Genomic DNA, 19,603 nt, shown 5'->3' on the forward strand with positions numbered 1-19,603 from the left:
AGCGCGACCTGTTTGAAAGGAATCGACGACACAGACGTCAGACAACACACTCGTTCTGCGCTCCCGACAGCCAAGATGAGCAGATATTGGGACAACATGCAAGGAGGCGTGCATATTCTCCCAACCGTCATTTTTCTAGAATACTTAAATTGCTCATAAATATGCACGTTCCAATCGTAATCGCCTCATGTGGTATACGAGGCATTCCTCACCACCTAACATGAGAGTGTCACGACCTAGCCTTTACCAGTCAGATATCTCTTAATCCTTTCTGGATAGGGCATGGTAACAAAAATGACAACCAAATATCCGGAACATGGAGAGCCGTCAAGGAAATACTTGACGATGCCAAATCAGTGAAAACTGAGCATCTTGCCCACACTCACTCTCGTGCTTTACATACACACAATCAAACACACTAACGGCTGTAACAAACATAATGTGGTCAAACTTATTTTCATTACACTCGCCCGATCGCGAGGCGTCCTGTTGGGATCTATCAACCTATCAAACGCCTAATCGGCAGACTGACACAACCGGTTCATGGTGAGGAGTCACACTCTACTGTCATCAATTTCAGGCCGTCGTTCGTCGTCCCTTATATTCCCAAGTATATACCACCGCCGTGTATTTGCATGTCCATCCGTAACTCCATGACTGTGTCAATTTAAAACCAGGCAAACGGAAAAGGGAAGAAAAATAGGAACTAAAAATTAAGAAAAGAAAAAGAGAGTAGTGGTACAATATCGCAATGTGTTCTCATACACAGACGCGAAGCCATCAATGTATCAACGTCAGCTGAGTCGCCTATTTCGCGTCGGAATAAAATGAGGTCCAGGCTGGCCAGACGTCCAGAGTCGAATATTAGAGAAGAGGGGTATCATGAAGAAGGAAACACCCAAGCTGCTGAGGGCGGATACTACCGGACTTTATGGTTTAGGCAAAGGGTAGCAGGTATTTTACAACACCTGGTGTTTCTCCAACAGCGCCTTGAGTTGGTTGGTGCCGAATGACTCTTCGTCAGGCATCATTTCAATGATACCCGTTAAATTAGCGAAGAGGTCGCCCTGGTTGTGGTATGCAAGAATTGATGGGACAGCGGCATTGTCAAATTCTATTTCCTCGTAATGCACCTTGACAAAATGTATTGTCGTGTGGGACTTGACAAGGGGCAAGATGGCCGACTCGATAGTAGCAGAAACGTCGCACTATGCCAAGGTTGTTAGTGCAAGATACCAAAGCCTCGGCCTCGCATAGCAAGTCGTAGACAATAAAAAAGATAAGACTGGTATGAAAAAAGGGCACGCATACCTCGTGATCATAGACAAACACAACAACCTTGGTCTCTCTGCTGACCTTCTCAATAGCATCGAGGTAGCCCAAGGCATCGACCTCGTCCAATCTTCCATACACCCGCACACTCGGACTGGTCCGTCTTGTTCGCACGGCTCTATTCATCTCATTTTCCAATTCTCGTCGCCGGCTCTCTCGCCATTGCTGTAGGAAGGACTCTTCGTCTGAGCCAGCCGCACTGATTGTATCGTCGTCCGTCTCACTTTCACTCTTGCTTCCAACCTTGCCCCCGCCGTTTTGAGAAACGCCCGCCAGACCAAGTATACTCTGGCGAGCAGATTTGGCCCTGTCCATCCACTTGCTCTTGCGAGCGGTTTCGAAGCTTCTGGCGTCGGCAATGACACCTTTAACACCGGTTGACCGTCCGCTGTCAAACGACGCTGGGGGAAGCTTGAGCTCCGAAGCACCGGTAGGCACGCGCATGGCTGCGTCGATCTTGGCGTTGCGATATGTTGCTTCTTCGTCGAGGTCGTCGTCTTGCTGAGAAAGTTCGTGGTCGTCACGATCGTCTGGATGGAGAGTCTCTCGGGCCGTATTCTTGGAGATGAGATCGTTGTATTCGTCTTGGGCAGCAGTCGTGGCCATGGTGGGAAGGGAAGAAGACCAGGCGAACCGGTCGACCGAGTAGGTGGGAGGCGGCTGGTCTTTTGTATGGCTGTATCAGCACCAAAGGCACCAAGGGCACCAACAGCCAGCAGCAGGAGAGCAGCGACTAGGACTGGGACTGTGACTGTGACTGGGGCAGTTTCAAGCACAAGTCACAAGTTGCCTTCGGAACTGCCGCGAGGTGGGAGGGCAAAGGGCAGGCGCAAGCACCTGTACAAGGTATCGGATGATATTCTCGAAGAAGTGGAGCAGGGGATGGAGGCGCTGGATGCTCAATGCACACGGCTGGTTCAGGATTCCAGACTTGGCAACTTGAGAGGGAGGAAACAAGCTCTGGAAAGAGAGTGTGTGCTTGTGTGTGTGTGGGTGTGCGTGTGTGTGCGAGTCGAGGTGCGATGTGGGAGGTATGTTCTCCCGCTGTTCCGTAACTAATAGACTGGGCACAAAGCAGCGCTCAAGTCAGCGTGGGACAAGAGTCGAGAATCCCGGAAAGACGAAAGAAAGAACCCCTGGTTTGATGTCGTCGCCTTGCAACCAGTTGGCAAGGAGGTGTCGAGAAAAAAGGTCTGGTCAACCAAGGAGTGAGACGCCGCTATCGCGGTGGCGCCGACTCGAGAAGACGTCGAGAACGTTGTTGAGGTGGGGGAACTTTAGTTTGGCCGCGCTCAGCCGTGGGGCTGGCCGAAGGCGGGCTGCTCATCTCACGGCGTAATGGAAGAAAACCAACCAGACAAAAGTTGGCAATCCCAGATCGACCCAAAATGTGTTCATGTGCCTGGTGAACAGTCACAGTCAAGCAGTCTGACTAGGGTCTCAGGGGCAACAGGGGATGATGGGCTCCAAGAAGTCCACGGGCACGTTGTGGCGTCGAGGCTAAGGCGATTTTGCCAGCCAGGGGTTGGGCATTCAAGGCATTTGAACGACACTTTGGGTGTCAAGGTGTCTGCCAAGGTGTGTCGACGCAGAATCGAGGTCCATTGATGAACAGGCAAACAGGATGGATGTGATGCGACGTGATGCCATGCGGTGCGATGCGGTGCGATGCGATGCGATGCGATGCAGGGGGAGGTTCTCAGGTCAAGTCAGGTCTCTTGACCAAACGGGAAGTCTAGTCCATGATGCGGGCATGAAGGCTGGGGGTCCCGTAAATCAAGGAATAATCTGCCGACAACATGACGGAGTATTATTATCATCAGGCAATCTCTGGCAATCTCTCACAATCTCAAAGTGACCACCAACAGTCATGATGCTGTCTGGCCCTACTTTGTGCGACATCATACATGGACGAAGCCCCCACCCGCGTTTGAGGTCCAACGGTGGTGCCGCGCCATGTCTGACATGGAAATCAAATTACTTTGATGTCAGTGCCTCCCGGCAAAAGCGTCAAAGTATTGATACTGTCGGGTGTGTTTGGCAGCCGTCAAAGTCACGTCAACGCCTAAATGTTTCTTGGCATGAAGAGACTCCGTGCAAGAAGGACTCTGTATGCATCAAGCAGGCGAGCAGCAGCCACAATCCTGATTCCTGCCCTCTCGCAGCTGTGGTTGGCTCCGCGATGGTTTCTGGTGTGTTCCAAACATGTCCGAACCGAAGGGTGTCTGCTCTGATGCATTTCCCACAAAAGGAAGCTCAACTCTCCTCTGCCAACCACACAAAACATGGCGTGCAGAATTTCTAAAGTCAAAGTAAACAAATCCCCAAATTGGTGTGCTTGTTGTGCCTTGGCTGGACAGCCATCCCTCTCCAATCACGATTCAGCAAAGCCATACATGCGAATGTATTTGACACAAATGCCACCAAGCCGCCTGGAGTAGTTGATCGACAATCAAACGTGTCTCATCTGCAAACACGCACTCCTCAAATAGAACAATCAACCACCGTACGGAGTACCTTCTCGGTGGTACGGAGTAGAGTACGGAGTACTGAACGGTCAACTGAAAAAAACGCAAGTTTCGAGTCACCGTCACCATCACCGTCACCGTCACCGCTGGGCTCCAGCCGCATGTTCTGACTTCTGACCCTTGGAGCCACGCGGGTCGACAAGCATCTCCGCCAGACCTTCCTTTCAATGCCCCCAGACAAACCAGACTTCAACCCATGCGTGCAGGCACCAAATTGCGATCTTCACAACTACCGCAGGCGCTGAAGGAACCGGCACTGACCCAGTCAGCGTGTGGCTTTGGCTTGGCCATGGGAGTTTTGGTTCGCTCGTTCTAATGCTGACTAGAGCCCATCGCCGGCGTAGTTTTAAGCTGGCTCTTCACATGCTGAACAACGCATGAATATAGCGTCGATGCTGCGGAGTAATAGCATTTCGAATGGTAATAATACGAAATTCGACCCGTGTTCTATTCCTGCCTTTCAGCCACGTTTTTTTCTTAATGTAACCGTTCCAGAGACAATTGTTTGTCGCCAAGAGCACGAGTTCTTTGTTCGGAAGCCCATGAGACATCAATGTCAAAGCGTCAAGTATTTGAACTGCACATTTGATGTCAGCTGTCGGCGCCTTGCATCCACGAAGTGTAATTAGCCAACACACGTCAAAGGACAGGATTGCACATATCTGTTTGACTACTCCGTGCAACCCGCCTGATGTCGGGTGGCAGGGTCCAGGACAAGGTGCAGCATGCAATGCAATGCCACTTCAGTGGGTATCGTGGGTTATTTTTTTTACTCTGGCTTGACCAGAGGATCCCGTGAATGGAAGGAGTTGTTAGAAGCACTCACTGAACAAAGAGTCTGGGACATGCCATCATCATCACATGGAGCGAGAATCCGGTCTTTTTGTCCAATGCTTGCATGCGGCCCAAAAATATGCGATCCATCGGGCACCGGTGTAAATGCAAACTGGGTGCCTTGTGGACTTGGATGATGTCGGACAATTTCGTTTCTTTATTCTCACTTCCATGCACCCAGATTGAAGGTTTATAGTCGGTAATATTATTGTTCTGTTCAGACATGGGTTGCATTTCCTCTCTTCCCACGCTCTTTCCCAAAATAACAGTGCCGCACAGTGTCAATGTTATGGAATGCGTACAGTATTTGTTCTACCCAAGAGTCCGGACTTGTGAGATGACTTTGGTTCCTCGACCTTGCAACCTCCATAGCTGATGCAAAACTTGCGTACCCCTAAACATTCCCCTACATTAGCAGTCTCAATTTACAAAATCAAGTCTCGACATATCTGAAGCCAGAGCTGTTGACGCGATGCATTGCAGCATGGTGGACAGGTGAAGCGCAGCAACCACTGATATCTTCCTTCAGGCTCTTGGCACATCACAATACTGGACTGATGCGGTGGTATCTCACCTTTGGCGATATCTGCTTTCTCTGGGCGGTGCGTCGTACACTACCTAGGTAATCAGGAGCCCGTTACGACTATGACCAACGGCTTGACCCCAAACGACGAACGCCTGGCATTGACCGACGATAAAGTAGCAGAGGCCAGTGACGGCTTTGTTGAATCGCTGCTTCCGGGGGGAAAACCCAGGCGTTGGCATCACGCTACAATGGCGATAGAAGTTGGGATATCAAGTACCTCTATTCACGTTGCTCATGTTAACAGACGCCCGCCGACCTCAATTGTGTCTTTCAAACTTATTTTGCTAAATGGAAAGACGCCAGAATGCTCAAGGAGGCCATGTCTATACTATCAGGATCAAAAGTTTTTGCTTCAGAATCTCAACAAATAGCAGAACAGAACGCATGATACACAAAGTACTTGAAAATCCAGGAAATACATACAAAAGTGACACGAATACGACAGCTTTGCGCAAACTACACCGTAAACCAGGCCGCCGTACAAGCTTGGCCACGTAATCAGTTGTTTGACAAGGATCCCGTGTCGAATTTGGTAGGAATGCCATCTCGGACTTGACCTGCTTAGATGAGGAGATGGGATAGTTGGTCTTGCGCTTTATACGCCAGCATCACCAGCGAATACTCCCTTGATATGCCTTCAATGTTGGAGTTACGCCTGGGTCCTCTAACATGCGCGTTCCGCATCAGATACATACCCCTAAGTAGGTCGACAGTTCCAGTCACAAACAGTCTTCCTCCTCGTCTTGGTAGGAGTTAGGCCACGCAACCAGCAGCAGGTGTAATCAATACAAAACTCACCTGCCTCTCCAACACACATATCGGTAACATCCCAGCCCAGCTGCCTCCGGTCCGTCCGTCTATACTTAAAATTACAGCTCGCAAAGACGTCCTCTCCAATCAAAGACCGCGGGTACAATTTTAGACCAACATTTTCCTTCTTCGTCCTCCATTGGGACGCGTATTACGAAAACTTGGCGTCGCCCTGAAACCACAGAGCCGGGAACGGACACGAGTCAATGCTACCCGGTCAGGATTTTCAGGTGTCAATGTACCAAACAACACTGACACGAGGTCAACATTTAGAAACCACCCATTGGAAACCGTTGGCTTGGCCCGTGTCATGTTGAAGGAAATCTCCCTGTACCGATAGTAGCTTGACGACATGTCATGTCAAAAAACGGCCTTGATATCCCAAACCCCTACTGGCGTTCAACCTTGCTCTCCGTTTGTATACTTCCCACCCACCGTTTGATACAATTCAGCTCCGGCCCTTGAAACCCCTTCCACGTACGATTCTAGCCGCACCGGAAACGATCATACATCGGAAACATTTTACATCCGTGCCTCCCATCTGTAGCCGATCCCTGCCATGACTCTGTCGTCACAAACCTCGATCGTTTCGGCGCCATTCAATCTTTCGGCATTTGACATTAGACATACAGTTGAAATTATCGCAATTGGCAGACTGAGAAGACAAAATCAACCCAATGTTTTCCCTAGAGACGGATTCTCAAGCAAGTGTATGGTGATTGTTAGCCGTGTGCTACCCTACACGGTATCCTCCCGTTTTTGCGTTGCTCACAAAATGGATACCCATGCAACAAGCAAACCCAAAGATGCCACGATATCTCGATGACAGGGCCCAAAGGGCTGGACGTTCTTCCCATCGCATGCCATTTAACCATGTTGGACCTCAAGTCGTGGGATACAGATGCGCAAATCGAGCATCCAATGCTCGGCATGGTAGTAGAACAGTATACAAAGCAAGAAGACATGCGCACACAAACAGAAATCTCCAGGCCGCATTATTATTTAAATTGGATCATCATAGTGTATTATCTCGAGGTCTGGTAGTTCCTGGTATAGCCTCTTTATCTCCCTCCTCAGACCAACGGCTGACCAAACTGCGCCCCCCACAACCTTCCCGGGTTCTCTGTAACCTGTTTTTTTATATTTGCATCTTTTTTCGGTGTGCCTTTGCCGTTGTGTTTTGTTTTTGCTCCCGTCGCTCCGTTCTCCCAACCCCCGTCTTCCGCCCCAGATGACCCAGTGTGTAGCAAAATTGCCGCGCGAAGAGAGCAGGAAACACAAACAGAGAGGCTATTGTGGACATGGAAAACCGTGAAGTAATACAACCGCCTAATCACCAACAAACCCGAGAGTTGGTCAGGGAAAACGGAAACTTATAGTGCAGAGAATCCTTCAGATCGCAGAGTAAGAAAAAATTTTAAAAAAAGGAAAAGAGAAAAAGGGTTAAGTAACAAAAAAATGGACAAAAAGACAAGGAAAAGTGAGGTATCGCGTCAGTCAGCTTGCTCTTTCCACAGACCACTACCACTGGTAAGTAGCTGACTGTCAGTCTGGGGTCTGTCGCTGGAAATATCCGCCCCTGTGCCGTAGTTGGGTGGATGTGTTCTTTTTCTGTGACAAACAAAAAGAGCCAAATAGAGTAAAATATGAGAAGGTACGTTTCGTCACTTCGTCCTGCGTACGCCAGTACTCGCATGCTAGATGAGCGTAATCGGTTTCTCCGAAATTTGATGGGCAATATCGTCGTTCTAATGCATATGTTTAAAGAAGTCGTCGTTGTAGTACTGGGTGGGTTGGCTTGTCCAGGCAGGACATCCATTGATGTTGAGGACGACTTTCATTTAGTAGGCCCAGATTTTCAACTACGCATTGCTGTTAGCTTTCCCGACAAACACTGCGTTGATAGCACTCGACAACGAGACTGGTGTTGCAGCCACACGATTGTCCAGAGAGACACTTACCAACGAATCCCATGAACCCGTGCACAAGCTAATGCCGTCGTTGCTCACTCCCAAACAGCTCACACGGTTTTCGTGGCCCACAAGCGAGCCAACCTTCTCGCCTCGGGTAACATCCCAAACCTAAACAAAAAGGCAATTAGCATCCCAAGCTCTCTTCATGCGCGTGCGGATCCACATGTCGAGATGATTGCTAGCATTCCATACCTTGCATTCGAAGTCGTCATAGCCAGCAAACAACAGCCGTCCAGATACCGATGTTGCGACGGAAGTGATGCCACAGAGGATGGATTCGGACTGTATGAGAAAGTGGTTAGATGATGTAGCCGTAGAAAGCGAATGCAATAAAAGAGGGAGGTAAAACGAAAGAGCGACAGCATCAACTTACCCCGTAGACGTTCAACTCGCGGTCTGCTCGGATATCAAAGAGGCGGCAGGTGGCATCGTCGGAGCCGGTTACGAAGGAGTGTCCGTCGGGGAAGAATTGAATAGCATTGATGTCTGATTCGTGGCCAGCAAACGTCTGGACGGCTTTGCCAGCCCGAATATCCCACAACTTGGCGAAGGCATCGCAGGCACCAGAGATGAAGGTGTTTTGATTTGTAGGATTGAGGCTAATGCTCATGACGTCGCCAAGATGATCGGCAAACTCGGTAACCTTTTGGCCGGTTTCGATGTCCCACTTCATGCAGGTCATGTCGCCAGATGAGGTCAGGATGCTGCGGTCGTTGATAAATCGGCAGCAGGACAAGTAGCCAGCGTGACCGGACAGCTCCCGGGCTACACGTGTGGGACCGTCTCGCTGCTGGTTCAGGTTGTAGATGGAGCAAATGTTGTCGAGACCACCGCAGGCCACGAAGTTTCCGCTGGGGGCATAGGCGCAGGTCATGACCCATGATGACCGCAAGGGGATGGCATGGACTTTGTTGGTGGTGTAGGCATCCCAAATGATGAGTTTTCCATCTTGCGAGGCAGAGACGAGATGTCTGCGGTCGGTCGACCAGTGCATAGCGTAAATCTTGGCCAAATGGCCTTTGAGGGTGCGCTTCGCCTTCATAAGCTGGTTTCTGGGGATAGGCTCGTGCGCCTGTTGTGCCACGACTCGAACTAGATAGGGAGGAAGAGACATGTTAGCCAAATTCCGAGGCTCAAGGATGAATGGGATGACGAGACGGCCGGGGGTCATGATGGTCATGATGGACATGATGACGGCCATGTTGGTCAATTGAGCACATACGGCTGGTGTCGCACAGCTCATCCTTCTTCCTCTTGATGCGATCCTTCAGTGTTTCTGCCTCGCGACGCGCCTGCTGAATCCGCGATTGCATGGCCTCGGGGGACACATCGTTGGCACCCTGCGAATTCATCGTGAATGACGCTGATGATGGAGGCGAAACAGGCGGGGAGGGGAGGATGGTCGTGGCCGGGAGTCGGGAGGAGGATGGTCAAAAGGAGCGTCGTCCAGCGATGAGATTGTCGAGATGGGTGTGGAGAGGCGGAGGAGCAAAGGAGAGGAGGTTGACAGAGCAGAGAGTGACTGGCTGATTGAGGCCTGGCCAGGGGGGTGGGAGCAGGACAAGACCAGACAGGACCAGACAGGACCGGGACAGGATTGGGAATCGGCTGGGGCTGGGGCTGGGACAACTGGGACTGGGCTTGGGACTTGGGACTTCTGGACGGGGTCTGGTCTGGTCTGGTCTGGCTTGGTTTGTGGTGGTGAAAGTGACTGGAGCGAGCGGGATTGGGTTGGACGGAGATGGGGACGGACCAGACGGGGACGAAGAGAAGGGGGGGGGGGTGGTTGGCTGGGGTTGAGCTAGTCGAGGTGGCAGCAGTAGCAGGACCAGAACCACAGCCAGCACGAACACAAGCACCACCAAAGGAAGAGCGAGTAATAGCAACCACCTGAGCAGTCAGCCAATTCGGCCAAGCTTGATATGATGTCGGTCGATGACTCCGGTGTGACCAGCTAGAGGCGGTGGAAGTGGTCATGGACTGGCCGAGTAGCCTGGCTCGCGGTATTGTCAATTTGGTGCTCTGTTTCTGTTTAATGTTGTCAAGTCTTGTCCCGAGTGTGGCTCAAGCTCCTGTCAGCAGTTGGTCGAGCTACGTAAGTGCGACAAGAGGCCAGTTGAACGAGCAAGACGATACGACACGAGATCGAGAGAGCACGCGGAGAGATTGAACGGGAGACTCGATACACAATAGCTGAGCTGCACTGCACTGAACGGGAGAGTGACAGGGAATGGAGAGCAATTGAAGCCTCAACTGGGCTGAAGAAGCTGGACGTCTTGGTTGCAGGCTGGTCTCGGCAACGATGCAATGCAATGACAACGGGAACACCAAGGCTTCAAGTACTGACGTATTGCACGTAGGCATGACCGTCAATTGTCATACAATTCCACATCATAATAGTAAAGGATGGATGAGAGAGCCATTTACGTTCGATCTGAGCAATTCGGACGCACAAACTCACTGTTGGATACAAGGCAAATCGACGCAGAAAAAAAGCACTGCCAAGTACAATCCGGTACCAGAAGGCGTCAAGTACGACATGGAGTCGACCGACCAGTTGACATCCACCAAACAACCAGACCAAGACCAGGCACATTCATCAAACAAGTCTGGTGCTGCTCCCAGCTCTTTCTGAGGCGCTTCGACGCACCAAATTTCATCAGCTTGCAGGCCATCAATCCACATCAAAAAACCAACCAGAAATTGTCTCCTTGCGACCTCACCTGCAGCATCTAGACAAGCCAGAGAGAGAACTTGAGTCTTGGGAGGGTCGGTGCAACTCAGTGTGGTTCATGGCTTGGCTATGCCTGGTTTGGCACCTTGTGGCTACGAATGGAAGTAGTTGATGGTCATCTAGAGGCGGCGTCCGCAGTGCTGTGATTTATTACTTGTTCCTCGGTACGGCGCAGTACAGGAAGGCGTTTGCTTGTTCTTGTTTAGAGGCAGGAAGTGGTGCGTTGCGGTGCGGTGGCCGATTGAAATTGGCCGCCACGAAGCCTAGCGATGGAAATGGAGATGTGGCTCAACTGCACTGCACCACTTTGACTCTTATATGTCAGGGAAGTATGCACATGATGCTTTGCCTCATCTCCAAAGGAAAATGGCTGGAGCTACCGGTCCAGAGGTGCCAATGAGTCTGGTGTTTGGCGAATCCAAGAACACACTGTCGACTGTAAATGTATGGCGTAATACTGCACCGGTACAGCTGAAGTAGTCCATCAACAGTCTCGTCCCAAGCACCAGCTCCGTTGTTGATGCGATGGAGCGGGTGCAAGCTGTCAACGTCGACCAGGGGCATGGCTACACCAGACCACAGGCGCCTCCGTCCTTTCCCAGCATCCCTTGTAATATATTTCCTTGGCACCATCTTGACATCCTGATCGCATTGGCTGTCCCATTTGGGTATGCGATGACCCCAACAAGGGGGGGCAAGTTCATTGCTGGAGCTTTTTGCAGAACGTTATCGACACGTCTACGGGCTTCCGAGTGTGTTGACCATCGAACCATGCCATTTGTAAATTGCGTAGTACCCGGAACAGGAATACTGCGCGGTATTCAGTACCTGAAGAGTGCTTCATCAAGAAAATCGGATATTTAAATTGATTTCCATGCCAATCATGATCGGAAGGCAGGATGACAGTTGGCAGAACCAGTTTCCTTGTCTGGGGATGGCAACGCTGGAAGGCTCAACCACAAAAATTGAAGCAAGAAGGCTGTCAAACTGGGCCATGTCTTTTTTGATGGTTTCAACTCCCCCGTCCGGGTGTTGATCAAATTGTTTTGAGCCTCACGGCCACGCTCAACTGCTCAATTGAACCCCCACGTAAACGACATTAGCGATTGTGGCATTTGAGCCCGGCAGACCAACTCGACGCTGCCCCAGCTGTTGCCGCCAGGAATCAGCCATGCCAGACCAAATACATGCCCGCATGTTTGTATTGGCACTGGGCGTTGTTGAAGAAGCAGCCATTCTGCTTCATCGGATCCAAACAAAACGAAACAAAGAGTCAAAGGCTTGTCGTTATTATTCGCTTGTAGGTTGCTGACCGGGTTTGCACAATAGACAACTGATTCCTCAGATCAGTTCTAGTAGCAATTTGGCAAGCCTGTTGCTTCCATTTGGAATCTAATTTCCGTGGTCGCCCAGATTCTAGACGAGGATGCTCGGGACAACTTCCTGATGGATTGGACAGTGTCGATTGCACCAAATCGCACTTGATCGATCAGTCGGATGGTTCGACCGCTGTAAATTTCCCGTTTCCATCCAACTCAAACATTCATATTAGGTGGAGTGCTGGTGGCCGGAAGCCTTTGTGCTGTGCGTTGATGGTCAAGTGCTGGGCGTCAGCACCCGCAAAGGAAACAAGTATGGCCCCTGACATTGACCGGAAAGATCTCTGCTGGTTGATGTCGGCCATGAGCATGATGTTCGAATTGGCGTCAAGCGTGATGGCAAAGCATATGCACATCCATGGGTCTAGTTCTTTTCTTTCGTGGGTGCTCATCAGTACCGTGTGGAATCCAGGGTCTCTCTCTCTCTTTGACATGATCGACAAGGGCGTGATCATCTCGGCCGCTACTTCCCTTCCAGAAGCACACAACCACCCGACCCACAGAATGAAAGAGATGGAAGGAGCTCCTGTGGCACCTGTACCCTGCCAGGCTTGATTCAAATTCAAATTCAAATTCACATCCTCCTCCTGTCCATGGCCAAGGCACTGGTGGTTGTGGTTGAGGTTGTGATTGTTGGTCAGTTATTCGCGGACTTGTTGCTCCAGACGCGTCATTTGATTGTCGACTGACAACCTACCAGTGAGGCGCTGGTGGCATCGAATAATAACATGGCCGCCAGGTTATAGCACTACACACACCATACCCTCTGCCGCGCCAACCAGACATCATGCCGCATTTACAAAGCCATATTTTGGTATCGAACATCCTTCGCGTGTCACAAGCAAAACTCTTCACATTCAATCGGCACATATATGCAGCTCAGCCCAGCTGGACTCAACAGGAATAGAGGTCAGATTCGGCAAGACGATTCGCCAGAGATGCAACTGGCAAATGTGATGCGACTTTTGTATGTAGGAGCTGCAGCCCTGTCAGCCATGTTGAACCCGTTGTGAGTGCTTACACAGGGGGTACTGGTGCTTGTCGACAGCCACAGCAAGACGAGCTGACCAGGTCACTCGGAACTGTCGAATACTGGCAAGGGTTCCTGACATAATGGTTCTGTCTGGAGCGCAAAGGTCCGATGGTGGCACTGAGCAAAGTCAACCTGGAGTCTGGTATTAGCAATCTGGCACGCCATTCAACGTCCAACATCTACGAGTCGCCTCCTGTCACAGCCCACACAAGACGAAGCGGTTTTGTCCAGGGAGTTCGTATGCGAGTCTGGTAACTTTGTACTGTACGAAACACGATGCACACTTGTTTCGTTCTCTCCCCAATTTGGCACTTGCTGTATGCCACAATCTTGCACTCGAGGCATTCCTCCGTCCCGCCCTCCGCAATATTAAATATATATTGCACGTACAGAGCTAATTTACCAACTAGTCACGGACAATTTGCGGTTCTGCATCATGGCCCACATAATTATCCACTTCTAACTTCTTTCAGAAGTCATTCGAACCCGGCCATTCTGAACCCCCATCTCATCCCTGTCAAATTTGATGTGGAACCGCCAGGAACATGCAACCTACTGGGTCATTGTTCATCTCCTGCTTTGGTGGCTCGCGAAGAAGCAGCCAAGCTGGCCTGTCAAACAGAATGAGTTGATAAGTGTCCTTTGGCGTGTGCTACGGTGGCTGGCCATCCTTGGATTTGCTTCCGACCAGGGCTGTCATCCCATGTCGACTCGCTTTGGTTGGAAGAAATTCCAACCAAATGCATTCATACATGCGCAATTACCATACGCCATACATACGCACGGAGCTCGAGGGGAGTATCTCCATCAGGATTTTTACGGACCTTCAGCCTTTTGATTGGTATCGACCTGCGTCCTCTTTTGCTGACCTCGTCATAATTATAGTTGACCAATCAAGCTAGCGACGGATGCTTGTGTGCTTGATCTCCTACAGCTCACCGCACAAGCAAATGCGGGCTGCACCGTCAACTTTTTTGCACGGCGAGAACGCTATGATCCTGTCATCCTCTATTTGGCGTGGTTGACGCGTGGTTTCTTAGTCGAGAGAATGACGCCTATTAAGACGAACCTGTTCAAAACAATGATTGTGATAACAAGCCAGCAAGGCGCCCATTCGTGGATGCACGACCGCTTCTTCATCCATCCCCCCCTTGTTGTTGCTGTGCCACGGTCCTGTACCGATTCAACCTCACACACTCTCTCCTGCTCAAGAGTCCTTTCAGAAGTACGTCACAGCTATCGAATACTACTTAACTACGTAGGTACTCAGACTAATACTTTCCACTTCCCTTTTCTTGTCTTCTCTCCTTTAATCCCGTCATACAGTTTGCATCGAGATATCAAGAAAAGCAACAGCATGTGATGAATACAAACCAATTCATGCAGTCGGCACTGTATTCAAACTTCGACCATCGTCTTCCACTTCTCAGAATACTCCACGGAGTATCAATCCGAATAAAATGATGTAATCTAGCTGAACACATCATTTCAAAACTCCAACAGAACAGCTGTCTCATTGGTCTTGACACACCTTTCATAACGAGAGCCCCATAGCATACTAACTACCGGTAAGCCATGTGCGTCTTGTCTCGCGGCAGTTCCTCTCCAACATCCGCTCGCAACCACAACTCCTCTTCCCGTGGGACAAACTCCGCCCCTACACTGTTTTCGTTGTACGGAGCGTTTCCTTCCGGCTCTTAACGCTGCCACATTGTCGGTGAGATGACTTGGTCCTTTTGCTTTTGTAACCAAATGAGGTGAGTGCCGGCTATTTTTGGCAGTAAGCAGGTTTTATCAGTACGGGTAGAAACTCCGTGCGTTCACGTTCATGTTGCTCTTGTGAAGACAGTCATGAGATGAAAGGACCGCACTGGTTCGTGAGTTTGCCTGAAATGTCTCATGCTCTTACAAACATGGTGCCTAAGATCGGTCTAGCTCCTTGCTATTCAAATATGGGATCGGCTCGGGGGGACCAAGAAGCTATTTGTAGATGGGAGATGGTGGTTGAGTTTCTATTTTTGTCCACAGACTCAGCAAGAGGGTGTGGGTGTGGCCTCGGTCATCTCAATGGCATGCTCCCACTGACTCCATGCAGAGTACACGAATTACGAGCACTCCGAACGACCTGTATAAACAGTTATGGTCTGAGGTGCTATTCATTCAATACGTCATTAATCTATTCGCTCTATGACAAGCAGGAGGGTAATTGTCCCCGCTCCAATCAAGATTTGGTCCCCAAATTATCTCCTCTGCAGGATTCTGTCTTCTTATTACTCCATAACTTCTTGTTTAATTTTGCTTTGCCCACTCTGAAAACCATTCCAGGGCCTCGGGATTCGCTACGCTCGCATTGGTCTTGACATTCATGCCGGAGAGAATTTGCTTCACTGCGACCTCGATTCTGTCATCATGTTAGCTTAGAATAGATTGTAGACAGACAGAATATATCAACTTACTTCTTGCCATTGCCAGTCTTGGGAATACCAGCACCACACTCTTCCACAACCGCCGGAACGTGCCGGGGGCTAAGTTCAGACCGAATCTTGGCCTTGATCTGGGTAGCTAGTTCACTGCTAAACGTCTTACCGGAAACCATGACAACGAAAAGACACACCGTCTCATCCTTGTCTGTTTCCCTCCTGCGGCCGATACACACAGCTTCTTCAACATCTGCGGCGAAGAATCGCGTGAGGATATTGTAGATTTCTGCTGATCCGAATCGAACACCAGCCGGTTTCAAAACACCATCTGATCGGCCAAGCATGACGAGGCTGCCGGTGGCAGGATCAGGAATTTTGACGAAATCTCCATGGTGCCATACTGGGCCTTTGACTCCGCAGACGTTTTCGAACCGTTCGAAATAGGCGGCCCTGTACTTTGCCTGACCGTTTTCGCCAAAGAAGGTCAACGGCTGGCAGGGAAATGGTTTCACACAAACCAAGTCGCCTTGCTCCCCGGCGGGCACATCTTCGCCAGAGACGGAGTCTACTACTCTAATGTCCATACCAAGGCCGGCGCATTGAATCTGACCAACTCTCACAGGCAGCAAAGGGCAAGGCGCACCAAAGAGAGAAATGATGTCCGTACCGCCGGTGATGGAGGCCAAGTTGACCTTTTTCGGGAATGCCTCGTATACAAACTTGAAGGTGGACGGGGGTAGAGGCGAAGCCGTAGAGTAGATTGACTCCAAGCAAGACAGGTCGACGCTCGGGTCTTCGACAGGACGAATGTTGTTAGCCTCCAAGGCTGTGAGATATGCAGCTGATGTTCCGAAATGCGTCACCTTTAACTCGGAGAGAAGCTTAGGAAGAGACATGTATGAGTTTGGTCGGAAAGGCGATCCCGAGTAAAGAACTAAAGTGGTGCCAGCAGCTAGGGCGCCGATACTCCAGTGCCACATCATCCACGATGTTGTGGTATAGTACAACATGCGAGAAGCAGAAGTCATGGAGCAGTGTAAAATGTGTTCCTTCTTGTGCTGGAGCAGAGTGCCCAATGCAGTGTGAACAATGGCCTTGGGCAAACCAGTAGTGCCACTTGAGTACAGGACATAGAGAGGATGCGATGGCGGCAGCTGCTCAAATTTGATGGGGTCTGTTGGGGCAGCTCCCAGGAAAGACTTGTAGTCGACAACCTTGACGTCTTGGGACTTGATATTTTCAAGGCCAAGGCCAGTGCTGATGTTATTGATGACAACCACCAGTTCGAGGCCAACTTTCTTCAACTCTCCAGCAATGTCCTTCGTTTTGGGTGTGCTGGACCACTCCTTGCCATTGTAAACGGTGCCATTATCGGCGAACAATACCTTTGGCTTAATCTGAGTAAGACGGTCTAGCACGGCAGAGACGCCATTGTCTGGGCTGATACCAGTCCAGATGGCGCCGATAGATGCAGCGGCCAGCATGGCCACGAGAGCCTCCACGTGATTAGAAACGTAGCCAGCAACAACATCTCCAGCCGTCAAACCAGCACCGCGAAGAGCGTGGGAACATTGCCGTACAGATTCTCGCAGCTCGCTCCATGTCGTTGGCTTCATGTCACCTGGCAACTCCGTGGCAGTGATGACGGCAACAGCATCTGTCTTCTGCAATGTGTCCGGGGAGAAGAGAAGATTCTCGGCAAAGTTGAGACGGGCCGACGAGAAAAAGTCCGGCCGGGGGTACATAGGCGCGTCATCAGGAAGAGCCTATAAGCAGTGTTAGATTGCTAGGACCACATACTGAACAACTACTGGAAGCAGCAGTATAAGATGAGAGTATCAACGCACCTGGTCGGCTTTCTTGGAAGCAACAATGCCAACAAAATCCCAGACCTCTTCCCAAAAGGCAGAGACACAGTCCACAGACCATTGATACAGCCCGGGGTATCCATCAATGCTTAGCCCGTACTTCTTGTTCACCCGCTGAATAAACTGCCACATTGGCGTGTCAGCCGGAGCATCGTGCCTCCATAGCTCGTCAGAAGCATTGCGATTGTTGATGTATTCGCCCATGGTGACGACAATGCACTCGGTTGTGACTGAGCAATGGCTCCAACTTGGATTCGTTCAATGTTTGGATATGGTGCGTCGCCGTTGAAAATATGGCGGGGGAGGGGCAGATGCAAGGGCCGAGGTGGTCAATTGATTGATGTCGAGGTCCGTCTTGTTCCGCTTAATATGTGCCGGGTTGCGTGGACAGCCGTGGCGCCGAGAGGTTGAGTACTCGACAATTTCTTTGTTCAAGGCTCAAACGCTCATCAAACAAAACGGACTTGACATGCACATGCGAAGAAGAAGGAATTGGAGGAAAACGACACAGCCAGAGAATTACGGTCTGGTGTAACGACAAAATCTATTTCTAGTGGCGGCTTCAAGAATGTTGGGGAAAATGCACTGAATCTATTTGTCCGTTGTTCGGCTTAAAGACGGAAGGGCCTGAATTGATGAGGACTCAGGGACTCTCTTGCCGTGGCCCGGCGCAACCCGCACGCAGGCAGGAGCAGCCGTGACGGCTCTTGCTCGGGACGGTTGCGGAGCTGCAAGTATCTTGGTACCTGTGCACGGAATACGGAGTAAGAATTTTTGGTGCCAATGCCCGTGCCTGATAAGATAGGGGAGGAACTGGGGCTGACGCTGGTTTGGTTCAGCTTGTGGCTTGTGGCTGATGAAATTTTGCAATGCCGACATTCAACTTGGGCCAGATCACATTCGTTCACTTTGTTTAATCGGCCAGCTCTGGAAGGATTACTCTATCTGATAGACCTCCAAACACCTTTCCTACAATTGTCCGCAGACAAGGGCATCTTACAAGTACAAAACCGCTCCCCCAAGCTGCAAGAGTTGGACGAGCCATCGAGCCATCAAATTGTATCAGTGAGACCTAGCAACAAAGGCCCCGTCCGACGAGCCGTGTCTGAGTCGCGACAACTTTCCCAGGCGGCATAACAATTTTGCTGGTCATCACCAGTTTTATTTAACGCCAGTCCGGGGTCCGGGACCCAGAGTCAAATTCAACTAGCGACGCAAGGGGCGGCGTTTGGGTGGAAAGACCTCGACACAATGGCCATGCATGTCTCACGAGATGTCTTACCAGACTAGGTCATCATTCATCCAAGACCCTGAATTGCCTCGGGGTACAGAGTAGTATCCAGCTGGGGCTGGAGCATTCTCACTGCTCAGTCATCGCTTGCTGGCCAAGACAACTTAGAACTTGTGCTGTCAGGACGAGGCAGGCAAGATACCTCATTTTTGCACCAACAAGCTGCTCAATTTGATGCGTTGAAGCCATGTTGCCAAATAGTAGTCGCCATATGTTAATTGGTAGTAATGCAACGCCGGCGAGAACCTGACAAAATGGCGCCGGCCAACTAATACGCACAGTAACACCCGTAGATGCCGTCATTGAAGGACGTCGTCTGATACCATTGCCAGCTAAACACTTAAGCTTGGTGCATGGTACTGGTCACTCCGAACGGCCCTGGCATGACGCCGGTACAGAGAAGTGTTCGCCTTGAACTTGGCTCAAACTCGGAATAAACATCAAGACTCAGTCCCATATAACTCCACAGGACATATCATCCAGGAAATAACACTTGCCAGGCAGAACAAAAGAACTTGCTGACTGGTGCCAAGCAAATTTGATTTGACGGATGTTGATGCAAAATTAACTGTGGATCCAGGGTCACAGCTTTTTCAAGGCCATGGTCAGGGCCGAACGTCAGACTGGACATCTGGAGGCTCCCAAGTTCAATGCTCGGGAGGCAGGTGCGAGGGAATACTCCGTACGCGAGTAGCGGCCCAGAGAAATGTCTGGCAGAACAACGAATCTGGTACTGAAGTACCTGGATTCAACATTTGAAGGTCTGGTCTGGTACCACCGCTTCTCAATGCGGGAAGAGGCACCAACGTTTTGCT

At 50.5% G+C, this 19,603-nt stretch overlaps 3 protein-coding genes across 3 annotated transcripts; all 3 read right to left on the reverse strand.

Annotated features, from left to right (window-relative positions):
* Positions 1–959: 959 nt before the first annotated feature.
* Positions 960–1,938, reverse strand: VFPPC_08261 (phosducin; the record flags this gene model as incomplete). Its single annotated transcript, XM_018286998.1, has 2 exons — positions 960–1,208; positions 1,312–1,938. 2 exons carry the CDS (start codon positions 1,936–1,938, stop codon positions 960–962), a joined length of 876 nt encoding a protein of 291 aa, XP_018143826.1.
* Positions 1,939–7,931: 5,993 nt separating this feature from the next.
* VFPPC_08263 (guanine nucleotide-binding protein beta subunit) lies at positions 7,932–9,415 on the reverse strand (the record flags this gene model as incomplete). Its single annotated transcript, XM_018286999.1, has 5 exons — positions 7,932–7,952; positions 8,052–8,171; positions 8,256–8,345; positions 8,437–9,155; positions 9,286–9,415. 5 exons carry the CDS (start codon positions 9,413–9,415, stop codon positions 7,932–7,934), a joined length of 1,080 nt encoding a protein of 359 aa, XP_018143827.1.
* Positions 9,416–15,498: 6,083 nt separating this feature from the next.
* On the reverse strand, positions 15,499–17,701 carry VFPPC_14374 (acetoacetate-CoA ligase; the record flags this gene model as incomplete). The annotated part of the gene is made up of 3 exons (XM_018292143.1): positions 15,499–15,610; positions 15,666–17,395; positions 17,477–17,701. The coding sequence occupies 3 exons, from the start codon at positions 17,699–17,701 to the stop codon at positions 15,499–15,501; spliced, it is 2,067 nt and encodes a 688-aa protein (XP_018143829.1).
* Between the last annotated feature and the right edge of the window lie 1,902 nt (positions 17,702–19,603).

This window comes from Pochonia chlamydosporia, chromosome 4, assembly GCF_001653235.2.
Source record: "Pochonia chlamydosporia 170 chromosome 4, whole genome shotgun sequence".
NCBI classification, from domain to species: domain Eukaryota; kingdom Fungi; phylum Ascomycota; class Sordariomycetes; order Hypocreales; family Clavicipitaceae; genus Pochonia; species Pochonia chlamydosporia.